Source organism: Halyomorpha halys, unplaced genomic scaffold (assembly GCF_000696795.3).
Source record: "Halyomorpha halys isolate HHAL.00 unplaced genomic scaffold, Hhal_1.1 Scaffold664.1, whole genome shotgun sequence".
NCBI lineage: Eukaryota > Metazoa > Arthropoda > Insecta > Hemiptera > Pentatomidae > Halyomorpha > Halyomorpha halys.
The window spans coordinates 223,354-238,452 of record NW_027115162.1 but is presented as its reverse complement, the minus strand read 5'-3'; the positions used below and the strand labels follow the sequence as shown (position 1 = coordinate 238,452).

General features: G+C 27.9%; 1 protein-coding gene across 1 annotated transcript in view; it reads left to right on the top strand.

Moving 5' to 3' along the window:
* The first annotated feature begins 385 nt into the window (after positions 1-385).
* Positions 386-15,099, top strand: part of LOC136796982 (dynein axonemal intermediate chain 4-like) — a 52,573-nt gene continuing 37,859 nt past the window's right edge. The window contains exons 1-5 of the mRNA XM_067052257.1: positions 386-492; positions 3,515-3,634; positions 9,042-9,221; positions 10,489-10,593; positions 13,194-13,266. Of these exons, the coding sequence (XP_066908358.1) occupies positions 433-492; positions 3,515-3,634; positions 9,042-9,221; positions 10,489-10,593; positions 13,194-13,266 (538 nt within the window). The 5' untranslated portion in view covers positions 386-432. The remainder of the gene's footprint in view (positions 493-3,514; positions 3,635-9,041; positions 9,222-10,488; positions 10,594-13,193; positions 13,267-15,099) is intronic.

The window sequence follows — 15,099 nt, the reverse complement described above, 5'->3', positions numbered from 1 at the left end:
ATCCTTGTTAAAGGAATGGTTTTTAATTTAGAGGTTGTACTGATACAAATCGGTTCTTTTATTATTTATAGGACTGTATACAAATTATCTGATTTTAATATTTGAGCGAAATTTGTGATTTTAATAAAATGGGTTGTGTATTAAACTTCATACACAAAATCACAGCGTTTTAGATATGATTTTTTTTTTGTAGAACAATTACATTTACTTATGAAAAAAAATCTTTATAACACAAATTGAAAGATCGAGTGAATTTAAATATTTATTTTAAAAATATAGAATGAAAAAAAGAGTATTTTTAAAATTGTAGGTACTTCGGACTGTGTAACTTGGTAACACGGATCCTTGCTCTCGATGCCTTGGCAACCCGGTTTGATCAATGAGGCGTTGTACGGTAGCATGCATATACATCTGTACACTAACTAGTGTGAAATGGATGAATTTCTGGAACATAGCTTCGACGAATTCCCGAATCGTCTTAAATTCGAAGAGGTAACTCAATTTAGCAACTAATTTTTCTCTTTTATGATAACTGATATATTTAGTATATAATTTAATGTTTGTATCATAGCTTTGTAGGTATCAACGGCAGGGCCCTGTTTCATAATGAAAGCTAATAGTATTAGTTCCAAATACAAGTATCGAAACAACGTGTTAATTACACTAATACTTATTTTTTTTCATAATAGGAAGGATTATTAGTGATATTACAGGAGTTAAAAAGTACTAAAGTACAGGTTACTATGTTACAAGTCAGTGTAAATGTATTAAGTTAAATCGACAAGACTAATAGTATTAGTTTGTACTTTATTATGAAATAGGGCCCAGGTGGTTGATTTATGTTAAAATAAATAAATACACACAAACACACTCACAGGAACAAAAACACATACATGCAGAGTGCACTATGTATTTTTACTTCCTTTTACATTTTCGAAATTATTATTTGACTTTGGCTAGGTAATTACAGTATCATTCACTTTCTGAAAAAGTTGATACCCTTGTATAATGAACACTTAATTGAATCAAAAGTTTTTATACCTTTAAACAAAAACAAACTTTATTAAATTGTATTCCTTTAAAAAAAAAAAAAAAAACATTATTAAATTTTAAGCCTTTTTTTTTTTTTTAAAAAACAAAACTTAATTGAATATTCCATTTCCCCATCATAAGTGTCTTATTTATTTCCTTTTTTTAACTATAATATCTTTTCCTTAAATTCCTGCTAAAATATTTTTGGTTATGGGATGCTTGTAATTCATATATAAACTATATAAAACCAATTAAATTTGATAATAATTCAGATGATATTAATTAAGAGAATTAGGTATACCAAAATTAATACAAGTGGAAATGTAGGATAAATATAAAAAAATTATAAGATATATTTTAAATCTATAAGTTGATGAAGTAAAATACAAATCAATATTTGATCTATCAATACATTTTTTCTATTTTTGTAAAGAACTTGCTCGCATTATATGGTTATTATTTTTTATTACATCATATCATTATTTGCCTTTAAGTTGGGTTGATCGGTATCGTTCTGAATACATAACATTTTTTTTTTCTTTTTAGGAAATAAGATGGAAATGTAACCAGATTTATTCCTGTTCGCTATCGCTGTTCTGTTTTTATAAAGTGATGCGTTTTATAAACACAAGAGAAAATTCATACCCTCACGTTTATTTTAAGCAAACATTGCATCATTGATATTGTGAAGCTGAATTTATTCAAGAGTAGATCGGGAAGTATTTCTGGAGCTCATTGCTCTCCAGTTCATACGGACAATGAAACAAATCAACTGGCTAAAATAACACGGTATTTAAAACTCACATTCTATAGCAGAGATGTGAAAGCAACTTTGTAACAGACACCTCCTTTAGTGAGCTTTCACATTCAGAAGTACCTCAACAACGAATAAAATTACATGAAAATTAAATTTTTGTTTCAGTTTCAGAGCATGAGATCAATAAAAAAAAAGGAGACCCAAACACCTAATAATTAATTAGAAATAATGATAGATTAACAGAAGAATGATGATGAATTTATAAAATGAAAAGCTGTGAGAAGTTTTATTTACAGACACCAAAAGTATCAGATGAGAAAAATAAATGAAAACATCCTATTATTCAGAAAAATAAACCAATTTTGTAATATACGTTTCTGACTGCCTCACATATTATAGTTTGCTTATAATAACTATTATTATTTATTCTTGATTTAACTAATATTCATAACATTTTATAGGTATTATAGTGATAGGTTTCCCTCTTATATATTTTATATACCCAACTATGCATGTTTACCGCATAGATGTATGAGGAGCGCGGTAGCACAATGGTATCGCACTAGACCAATATCTCAAAGGACCTAGGTTCTAATTCGGCTTTGGTAGATAATTATTTTCTGTTAAACTATAGCCATGAGTCAACCCTGTGAGTTCTAGAGCCCTGCTGGGACCCATTCAGCCTCATAAAGTGGATGCCCTCAATAGGGAAAAACCTGGAGGATATGCTTGATCTCAAAAAGATCACCTCCTTAAAGTGATTTATGAGTTTATAGTGTTTCGCATTATTATAATTATGAATGGGTATAATTATAGATGTCAATATAATCGATGCAATAATGGTTTGATTTTTGCTGGGTGATTACAGTGGCATTTCATCTGTCTTGTGTTTTTCAGCACATCTAAAAGTGGAATTTCCAAGAGAATGGTACACATATATTTATGTTTTCTAACAAAAAAATCAGATTTTATGTCAAATTCATATCGGGAACTTTTCTTATTCAACGCAATTCCTTATTCAACGTTCTAGGCATATATCGCCAAAAACAAAAAAATAAAAAATAAAAAAGGTTTTTATATGGATTAATTTCATCTAATAATATTCGGGCGGAAAACGGAATAAACCGAAAAAACAAAATTTTTAGACTCCAATTTTCAGTAAAATTTCTTTTTTATAATTTAAGGAGAATAAAATGGCTGCCCCAATCATAATGACAGATTCTTAGGGGGAAATCGATTCTTTAACTTCGTTCTTGAGGTTTTCAGCGTTGCAGGAAAATACTCAAAAAATAGCAGTTTTTGGCTATTCACCCCTCTAGTAGTGTTGGACCTAAAATGTTCCTGACATGAATTTATTTTAAAATCTGATTTTCTTTCAAAAATCTTTAAAAATATGTACTTATGAAATTCTAGAGAAATACAATGGAGAACTGGACAAAGTTAGAAAATTAAGTCCTCCAAAAACAACATGCTATCAGTGAAATGTAAATAAAACAAAAAAAATTGTATAAGTAAGAGGGAGTGATTATATGTAATACTCACTGTACGTATAATTATTAATGATAAAAATTTGATTTCATAAGTAAATATATTAGGAAGCAATGAATCACCATTATATCTATAGGAATGTCATAGATCTTTATTTATATATATTTTGAAAAATGAATTGCTATTATAGTTGTTGTTTTATTTTATTTTTTATTGAACAGTGTTCTTATGTTAAAGGAGCTTCGGAAAGAGGTGGAGCGTGGGAAAAGAAAATTGGACAGAGCATTGAACAGAGCCTCTGGAATTCCTCTACCATCAGCAGTACCGAAGAAGTCCGAAAAAGTACGGAATCAAGAGGTAAAAAAATTGTATACCTTTATACAAAATGACCCTATCTGACACAGGATTGTTTTTTTTAAAATGCCAAAATTTGAAAAAAATACAAATATTATCTTTCTATAATTTACAATGAGTAAAAATGTATTATTCGAAATTAAAATATTTGCGACCGTAAAACAGGTTACACAATCCTTCAAATAAAGAAATTACTTTACTATTCATATAACTCCGAAAGTCAATTGTTTTTTCAAAAGATTGTTATATACTTATTTTATCATATTTTGCCACTTTTACTAATAGTACAAGAGCCCAAGAGGAGAAAAAAGGAACTTACTCCACCCCAATTTTTGATTACTTAATTGAAAACTAGATATAATTACTAGTAAAAATTGATGAATCTGCCAAGTCAGGGGGAATAAAAAATGGCGGCTGTTTTAAAACATTAAAAATTGTTTATACATAAGAAGATGGTCAGGGTTGCGAATAGATTTATTTTGAGATATGTGACCTACAGATATCTATTAGCACTCAAATTAAAGCTAGTTTAATGAGCTATAAAGTAGTTAAATACGTTTATTGTCGTAGGAGTAGTATTTTTCATGATATTTGCTAAAGTAAATTGATTTATAGTGGTTTGGACAAATTTTCATTTGCCAGATTTATACTCATATGTAAATAACGTAAAAACTACCCCTACAAAGATAAGTGTCATAAACTACTTTATAGTAAGTTAAATTTTCTTTATTTTGAATGCTGGCAGACATATGTGCGACTTATGGATCTAGAGATATATTTTTTCAAAAATCCAACATTTTATACAAAGAACTAGAAATTAACATTTTGTGAGTTTATTTTGTCAAATATCATAAAAACTATTACTCCTACAAAGATCAAATTTATAGTATATTAACACTTTTATGAAATGTTACTTTTTAAAAGGTTATTATATCTCGAGAAGTATAAATATATAGGCTATAAATATCTCTATTAAGGCTAATATTTCAGAAAATTTATTTTTCCTTAAATAATGTTTTTTCAGATTTTCTAGTGTTGTTATTAGTTTTTAAGATATAGAGCTCCAAATGAAAAATTAATGTTTTTAAGGTTTTGAAACAGTCACCATTTTTTATTTCCCCTACCTATACTTGGCAGAGTCATCATTATACACGGTTTCAATTAAAGTAATCAAAAATTGGGGTGAGATAACTGCCTCTTTTTCTTCCCGGCTCTTGTACTATGAGCTCTTCGGAAAATGTTCACTCTGAAAATTGCTTTATAAATGAACTTTGAATCTCAGTTAAATTCTAATCAATTTTTTTTTTGTCTTTATAATACCGTTATCTTTTCTCTTCGAATAAGCCAAACATTCCCTCAGTGACATTTGTTTCCCACTTCATAGATTTTCTTTTTATCTTCTGGTCTTCTTATATTTCTAATTTTGGCCCAAAAATACTTCATTTCTTTTTTTTTTTTTTTATCACTCATAAATTTTATTTTTATTTATGTGAAACACTAGAAATAATTTGGAAATCTTTTACACTGTAAAATATATCCTTAATAAAACTTACTGAAACAGTTAAACAAAATAAAGGTTATAGAGTCATAAGTAGAGATGTCTCTATAACGTTAAATATTTAGCAATTTGAAAGTAGCTAAAACGAAAAAGAATCTCTTTACATAGTAATCCATTCATACACAGACAGAACGATGGAGGTGGTTGGCTGAAATTGTGGAAGAGTGAGGAGAAATCTGTTTCAAAGAAGAAAACATTATTGAAGCTACCTTGTAATGTTGATTATTGTAGAAAATTATTACACTCACTATGATTTTTAATTTCTCTTATTTTCTGGTCTTTGTTCTTAATGATTAAAAGAAAATCATTATAATATGTTAAATAAAGTAAATATGAACGAGATTTTTTTATTTATCTTATTTTATCTATTTTATGAAGTAAATAGATTTTGTACTTTTCTGGTTCATTGCTATGATAATTAAATAAATTTATTTTGTAAACAATGTTTTTTAAGATCTAATTTTTTGCGTAGTGAAAAATTTATTTATAATTTATACAAAAAATAAAATAAAATGATAATAGACTGATTAATGCTAATAAGTAAATTTATTCGACTGAATGAAAAAATATTAATGTAACTGTAATAAAGGGATAAATTAAGTGTAATTCCTATCAGTTGAATTGACTGGACACTATATGAATAATTTATCGTTTGAAGCAACTAGTTGTGTTGATAAAACGACCTATTCCATCGCATTATACAGGACTGTGGGTTCTAATTATCAATCACTGAAAAGGGGGAGTGAGGTACTTACGAGATTTCTTTCTTCAGTAAAATTGAGTAACACAATTGAAAGCTTAAAGCTTAAAAAAATAGACCTTGAACAGGGTCTATATCAACCTCAATTAGAATTACATTAATTTCTATCAATTATTCTTGAAAATTTTTGAAAAATATGATGATAAAAAGTTTGTTTAGAATGTGATTTTTTATAACTGATTTCAGAGGCCAGGTTAGCTTTTCACTGACAATCATTTCTGCTTAAACTTTTAAAATTTATATAAAAATAAAAAATGGCTATGTAGATTGCATTCATGTTAGCAATTTAATAATCTGTCTAATTGTGTTATCTCTATCATAAATATGCATGTTAATATTCGAATATTCTCTGACATATATAGCATGTAGAGTTGGCATAGGGAAATCAGAGCTGCAAATGAAATTACTTTTGGAATTGACAAGTTAAAATGAATAAGTTTTGGGATAAATTAGTTAGTAATTGCTTCGGAGGGGAATAATTTAACATGAGCCACCTCCAGGAAAGCCCTAGGTTTATCAAATATTATTCCATCACCATTTGTTCCAGCCTTTGTTTTAAAAACATTTTTCGAAGCAATCACGAATTTGGCAATAAAAGAGTTCATTATACCTCTTATTCTTCCCAAGATTTTTATTTAGGTAGGATAATAGAAAAAAAATTATAAAATAAAGACAACAATTAGGTGATGTTAATACCAAGGAAAAAAAAAGTATTTTTTTTTTAAATGTAGTTTTTATTAATAACTGTATAAAGCTTGTCATAAGGATATAACTTTTGCATGATACAGTCAGATGATTTGAATTTTCCTCTTTATAAATATTCTTACTTCTTTACAGTAGGAAAATAAAAATTACACAATAAAAAGAAAAAGTAATTAAAAAAAAAAATGTAGCAGTCTTAGAACTAGCCAACACAACTTCTAGAAATGAAAGAATGTATTGAAAATTTTAAAAAATTTATTTTCTAATATAATTATATTTATCAAATAATAGTTTATTTAATCATATCCATGCTAATGTTATTTATTCATTCGTCAAATCATAGGTTACATTAGCATTCCTATCATTAGTAACTTTTGATATGAACGACTTGTGGTTGTTAAATCTAAGTAATATGGTATAAGCATTTGATTGAACATTTTCAATATGTCTAGCAAATGCTGAGTCAATTTTTGTACAACGTATTGTAGTACTTTCTAATAGTAAGTTTCTGATTCATAAAAGTAATTTATCTTGTAGAAAATCTATAAATAGTTTAGATTTGATTTAGATATTAGAATAATTAAAAGATTTAGAATAATTAGATTTGATTACATTTTTATTCAGGGCGATCAACATCTAGGTTATTATACTCTATTTACTTTATTTATCTTCTAGTCTTTGACATTTGATAGTTGAATGTAGACTATTTCCTTTTTACACTGGTCGATATTGGTGAACTATATTTTAGTATAAAGTTGAGTTTCTTTCAGAAATTTTATTATTTTGTCTATGGATTCTGCTGAGTCTTTAAGTCTGCCAATTCTTCCATTTCCATTTTGTTTGGAGCCGTCAGTGTAAATTATTTCATAATTTGAATATTTTTGTATCTTCTTTAAGAATTTAATTTTATTTGAGTCGTGGTTCTGGCGTTTCATGGTTAGATCTATTTTGTAAGACTGGTATTTCCAGGGGGCAATCTATAGATAGAATCAGCTTGGTTTGTAAGCATGCCATAAATCTCTCTTATGATTTCTTATCCCTAATGGAGCGTTCCGTGAAGGATTCATTTCATATTTTCTCATGCAACGAGGTGAAATATATGGGGGTACGCAGGGTTAGTTGGTTGGAGTTTGATTTTGGTGATGTAACTGATCATAAGTTCCTGCCTCCGAAAAATAAGTGCTGGTAAAGAAGCCTCAGCACAGAGACTTTCTATTGGGCTCGTCCTGAAAGCACCTGTGGCAAGTCTTATTCCAGTATGGGGTCTACGGAGTCTAAGAGCTGGAGACAGTTTGTTAGTTGACAGTTGATTATTATCATAAATAGTTTAGATTCTTCGTCTACAAAATCTATATTAAAACCTTCACTTATATTTTTGGAATCGGAAGTAAATTTCCATTAAAATATAAAACGAAGATGCAATTTAGAAATACAGCTCATTACAAAGAGGATGGAAATGCTAAATATTTCTCTCGGTGACACAATGAAGGTACGATTTTTAGTTTTCATGATGTTTTAATTTAAATGCACCTCGAGCTTTCCCTAACGTCACAATATCAATTCATTCCTATATTTTTTTTTCTTGAGCAAGATAACGTCAGTAAAGAAGTATCACTTCAAAAATTCAATAAAGTAATGAAGAAAAATAATACACTAGGTTAAAAAATAAAATATATATAATAAATAAATTTTGTACAGTTCAGATTTGGGATTTGTTAATATTTTGTCTATTAGTAAATGTCTGGTACGTTTGTGGGTATATCTATCTCTTTTATGTAAATGGCTTATTGGAATAGAGAGAACATGTTTTGTGTCAGTAAGCGTACTATTTAACTTTAGAAGTAATGAACAGAAATTAATGAGAATATACAAGATTAATTAAGTTATTTCACAAAACTAAGTTGCATTTTTTAATAGTATATTACAGTATATAAGTTTTTACATTATAATCTTCAATTCAAAATAATGTAATCTCAAAAATAATCGTTAAAATTGTAATCCGGTTGAAATTTTACTGAAATTGAGGAAATAAGTTTCAACCAATATTAAAAATAAAAATTCAAAGAAATATAAATAAGTTTAGAACTTTTTAGTTAAAAAAAAATGTTCATAGATCACTACAATAAAAACCATGATTAAATGTATACGAAAAAGTTAATTGAGTATATTCAACTATTATTTTGTCGTTATTAATTTTTTATAGAATAATGTAATTTACTATTGATGAGCTAAAACTTTATCGAGTTAAATATCATTTTAGTTTCATAAGACTTCATACCAGGATAAAGTAATATATAAAATGAATGAACAGACTCTACGGACTACTTTGTAACTTCAAATTAAAATTAACTTTTGAATATTTGACTAATTAATATTTCATTTTATTACAGATAAAAACAGTTTTGGAGAAACACGAGCTAGCTAAGGCTGAAGCTGAAAAAGGAGATTGCTTCCACGTGCGGCTCTTTGAAACCCCAACAATTTTCTTGTTTGAAATAACGCCCACATATTTCATCACAGGTACGGAAGAAACGGAAAATGTGCAAAGATTGAATGAGCGTTACAAAGAGGTATTTCTTACAAGCAGGGATTTTCTTTTGCTATAAATATGCTCAGATATATTAAACTATCATAGATGTAATGGAAGTTGAATTAAAGAGCCCCCTCTAAAAAAGATACAACTGACATTTCTTCAAACCTCTCTGAGGTAAGAATAAAATATCATACTTTTGACCCAATTAACATTTCTTTAGTTTTGGGGCATAAGAGACTGTAATAATGATTAAGGGCTACTTCATTGCAACAGTTCATAAAAAAACTTGCAATGGTAAAAAAAAACTGTTTGATTATATTTTACAATTATAACCTTTTTATAGGGTGCCCTTTAATTAATTTACTAGCTAGGAGTTGATCGGTAACCATGGTTATAATATGCACTATTTATATTTTTTTTTTAATTTATGCTTTATGCTTAAAATAACTTAAATTTATTCTCAACTGACATTTTAAAGCCAATTGAACATAAAGTGGAGTGTAACTTCAATAGCACAATTTTATACGTATGTTGTGTTGTATTACCATATATACATACCTCCACCACTGGAGGTATATAATATAATACAACACCATGGGATTCACCACTTACAGAGTTGGTCAAAAATTAATTTCAATTACTGTATTTTGAAATCATAAAAGTACAATTACGATTATTTGAAATAGAATTGTGATTACTTGGTGAACTACTGTAACTGTAATTATGGGCTGAGCCGACGTTATTGCAATTAAAATTACAATTACTTGTGATTTTTATTTATTTTCTAGAAAATTAAGTAATTACAATACTACTACAAGTAATCGTAATTTTAAATACAAATATTTGTCACACAAAAATTCCAACAATGGCTCCAAACTATGAAAATGATATCAAAAATATCAAAAAATGATATATTTTAAGGTTGCGCACTGGCGTATAGATTTATGAACATGATACGATTTATTTATATGTTTTCGAATATGCTGAAAATAGATATAAAATTGATTTTTTGATCGCGCGATTCATTTTAACTTATGGGATTTCTACTCATAAGAAAATTTCAAAAAGTTCAAATAAAATATATTTACATATGAGTTAAATTTTATGTAATTTTAATTGCAATCATTTTAGTATCATTGTTCTTTGAAACATAAACATGAATAATTTTTGATGTTTTGGACCAGTTAACGGTTATCTTAGTGTAACTATAGTACAACTCAAACTTATATTATTACATGAAGATGTAATTAAATTACTCATGTGTATATGTTATGTATAAGGTTTTTTTTTTTTTTAATCTAAAGAGGAAAGTGTCAACTGATAACGTGAGGTACAGAGATGGTTTTACTCAAGTAGTACCAACACATTTCTACAAAGAATTATTGCTTACAGACCCTGTTGAAAAAAAGGTAAGTAAACGAGGAAATTTGTTATCATGCTATCATATTAAGTTAACGTGATTAATAAATTATTAAAAAGTGCCTCTTTTCAAAAAACTAAAATAATTCGCGTTAATTTACATATTAGTTGTATTAGAAATCAGATTGGGAATTTTAATCAATAATATATTTTATCGGCCAAATTTTGAATACTGGAACATGATACTCTTGTGATCTACTCAGTTTAATGCATAGCTGTTAGAATATATCTATGGTGACTATGAAAAAGTAGATAAGTAGTCTAGAATTCCACATCATTTCCAAAAGTTAGTAATTTAGTTGGTTTTTTTAATTTCAGAAAGTTATTTAATATCGTGAAATATTATTCAATTATTTCACTTATCTAGTTCCAATTTCTGAGGAGTATTTTACGTTTAAGATTAAAAAAAAATACGAAAAGAAAAGCACAATTAGTGAAATGGGTCAGATAAAAAATCTTGGTTTTGCAAACATCTCTAAATTGTCGTATCTTTAAAAATAAATAATAACAAGTTAATATTTTTTTTTTTAGAAATTTAGCACTATTCGAAGTCTTGTGAAACGACTTTTACTTTCACTAATACCTTTGAACAAATATTTTTGGAAAACTATTTAAGATAGCTCCATGAAATTTCCGTGTAGTATCCAAAAACAGCGAACAATATGCTTAGTAACCAATCCCAATCACCGTAAAACTAAAAATATTCGAATATAATTGTTTAGAAATTTAAGAAACGGTTATTTTAATTTCAAAAAAATAAATTATCTAGAGCCTGGAAGGTAATATAATAAAAATGTTTTTTTTTTTAAATACTCCTGAACACATGGGCTACTATTTAACATTTCGTATCCTAGGAAAATATCAGTTAAAATTCAAAAATACCGTATATACAAAAAAAGGCCACCATACAATTTTTATAATAAATTAAAAAAATTACGCATCATTCCAAAGATATCTCGCTACAATCATCATTTTGTATAATAACTATCATATTATACTAACTAAATATTAATATTTTTTCTGACCAGCGGTGCTCTTTGAAGATATATCTAGAATGGTATTTAAAATTTTAAAATCAAGAAAATATTTCAATCAATATCCAAATAAATTAAGAAACAAACAACTCACAATATTGAGTGTTTATTTTGAATAATATAATCCGAATATAATAAAGAAAAATCTTTAAAAAAAAAACTCAAGGCATCATACTAGAGAAGTGTCCCAGCAAGAAAAAAAATGTAAATGGAATGAATGAAAAATAGTTTATTATTCTGGGAATAAAGTCCTTTTAGAACAATCACAAAGGTAATTTTAATTTTACTATAACATATATTGGCCAAAAACATTGTGCCCACACTTAATTATAACTTACATTAAAATTGTACACAAAAAAACATTAAATACGGAGAAGAAAAAAAATTAAATAGCTAATTGACTAAATACATGAAAAACAAAACAAAAGGAAGTTTCAAAGTATCTGTACTATTATAATATTGGATTAGATTGGTGAAGTAAATGGTAGTTAAATAGAAGGGTTTTATATGAGGGAAGGGTTGGTAAACGACATATGTTAGAGGGAATGGAGTTTCAGAGATATGCAGCTCGAGTAAAAATTGATTTATCAAACGCTGCAGTTCGGGGAGGTTGAGGGTAGATGTCGTATAAACAGTACGGTTGTACGGGATTGGGTTGAGAATTTGAATTGTTAGTTTTCTAGGATATAGGAGGTGTGCTGAGTACTAATTACTTGGAATGGAAAGGAAGCTAGGAAATACTGGCAACTTGAGGATGGTCCGAGCCACTTCAGCTCGACGTAATAGTGTCACTATCGGTTCGGGATCACCAATGAATCGTACTGCGCAATTCATAAGACGTTTTAGTTTAGATTCGAGATTACCCGAGGTTCCACCATATACGAGGCAGCCATATTCAATTGTCTATTGTAGGTAGTTTGTATTAAGTATTATAAAATTCGTTTTGTTTATCTGAGGTATCATAACTTAAGCGAAAATAAGTTGTTTAACCTAAGTTCTCATAGGTATAAGAATTAAACATATTAAAATCCTTCTCTTTTTTTATTTATATAGGAACTTATATATTTGTTGTCAGGTTATTTTATTTTTTTAACGGATAATTTGATATGGATTTTTTTTTTATATTAGTCAGTATTTATATCACGTTGGCTCCTTACCACAATCTTCAACAGTTCTCAATCATACATGTTTATTGTGGTCAATGATCGTACTAGTATAATTTTTTAATTAAAGTGATTTTATGCTTAATTATGTGATAGTAATGTGATATTGAGATATTAATATAGTGATTTCTCTGTTAATGGAGATGAAGTACTATCCTTGCGAACATTAAGTACACCCCGATATTGAAATCCCTGACCGCTTAGATAGCCTGCGATCCTGAGTGCATACTAACTTGAGTGCCAATTCCAATAAATTCGACCATTATGACCCCATAGATTATATCTCTGCCTTGCAAGCATGACCTAAATGAATTCCTTCAAATATTTTATGTGTTCTAGCCTAAGTTCTTTATTTATGTTTTATAAAATAAAATGAATAACTGTTTGGTTAAGGATTTTGGTTGCAGTGCTTCTACCTGGCTCCTTCATGACGCATACAACGAAGATCAGACGAAGAAAGACGAAGGTAAATCATTCTTTTTTTTAGAGATTTACTTTTCAGTTTCATGGTTGTATTTATCAATTAAGTGATATTTTGATCTTGTTGAAACTATTGCTACTCTCTTACCTAATTAATCCTATAAAAAGGTTGGGTACCAGGAAAAGTTAGGTATCATGACGTTCTTGCTGGGAGCCCAAACTATGTTCACTTTCAACTTCATATTGAGGGACTTGAAACATACCACTTTTACTTATTTTTTGGCGAAGATAATGAATTTCATTTTTAGATCTTAGTTTCTGTTTTTTTAAGCTAAAAAAAAATAAAAATAAGTTTTTTTAGAATCACACAAGTCCCAGATTTTTTAAAAATCTTTCAGCAATTTTCACATGCGTGGAAACAGATGAGGATAGGGGTAGGATGGCAAACATACATATATTGTACATTTTATTTGTTGTTATCTTTTTATATATATTTTTAATATTTATTACTTTTTAATATATATTTTTTACTTTTTTAAAATATATTTATTACCTTTTTTTTATAAATATTTATTACTGATTTTATCAATTATTCTTATCTATTATATTTTATATAACTTTATGTTTTAATATTTACTGTGCGCATATTGTTATATCCTTCTACATAACGGTTGTGTTTTTTTTTTTATGATTTTGATTAAATAGTACTTATTTAATTACGATAAGTTATTTTTATGTTTATTAATTATTATTTATTTATTTATTTTATTATTTATGTTTTAATTTTATTCTATGTTGGTTAATGAGGGGAAAAAAAGAGGAATGATATATTGAAGAAAGAGAGAAAATATGAAAAAAATAAAGTATAAATATAAAAAATAAAATTAAAAATGAGAAAATATATATATATAGCTAAGAAATATTATAAGTTTACTCCACTATGCCTACATTTTATAAGAAAAAAAATGTCTGATATAAGTATGTTGTGTATTTAGCAACCCAATACAGTTGGGCAGTATAACATTTTTAAAAATCGTTTCTCTCTTTCACTCTCATTGATAAATAATTGTAAATATCAATACATACCCTGGACTATGTACCCGAAATCCCGGGTGGGTAATCCTTTGCTCACTTATGAAAGTGACTGCAATCTGTTTATTTTATTTGTTCTGTCGTTCGTGAACGTCACAAGTCCGAAAGAAGGGCTAAAGTAATTAGCATAGTTTTTGCCGATAGGTAGCTAAAGACGCAGTTTATGATATATACGGAACAAGAGCTAGCCACCTTGATAATGCTAACTTAATGAATATGTATGAGCCGGCCCGGGCCAGATTTCGGATATCGCCTCCCGCCTGGCTGATTTAGCTCACCTTAATTCTCGTCTCAACCCGACTTTGCACACCCGACCACGTCTCTCTTGGTATTAATCAGATTATGATAATCCCTAACAAACTTATAATTACACGGGAAATTGATAATTTTCTTGGATTATTAAATTATGAGAAACGGTAGATGTAGTCGAGAAGCAATTATGTTCATGAGAACATAAGAACGAGACTTTTTGACTGAGTATATATACGATAGGAATCACTTGAAAATGACTGATCAATTACTTAATTATTATATTATAATTAAGGTATCTTTAAATGATCCAAAAAAACTATATACAATAATACTTTTTATATTTAAATTGTAGTTTATTAGGTTCAAAGCAAAGCCTTAATACAATTTCTTGCTTATGAAAAAGATAATTCAGAAATATGTTTTTCTGTTAAATATTTTCGAATTAAACTATACTTTTATCATACTGGAGATAATTTTCCAAAATTATTTATATCAATTCAAATTACTTGAGTCCTTAAACCTATCACTTTTCCAG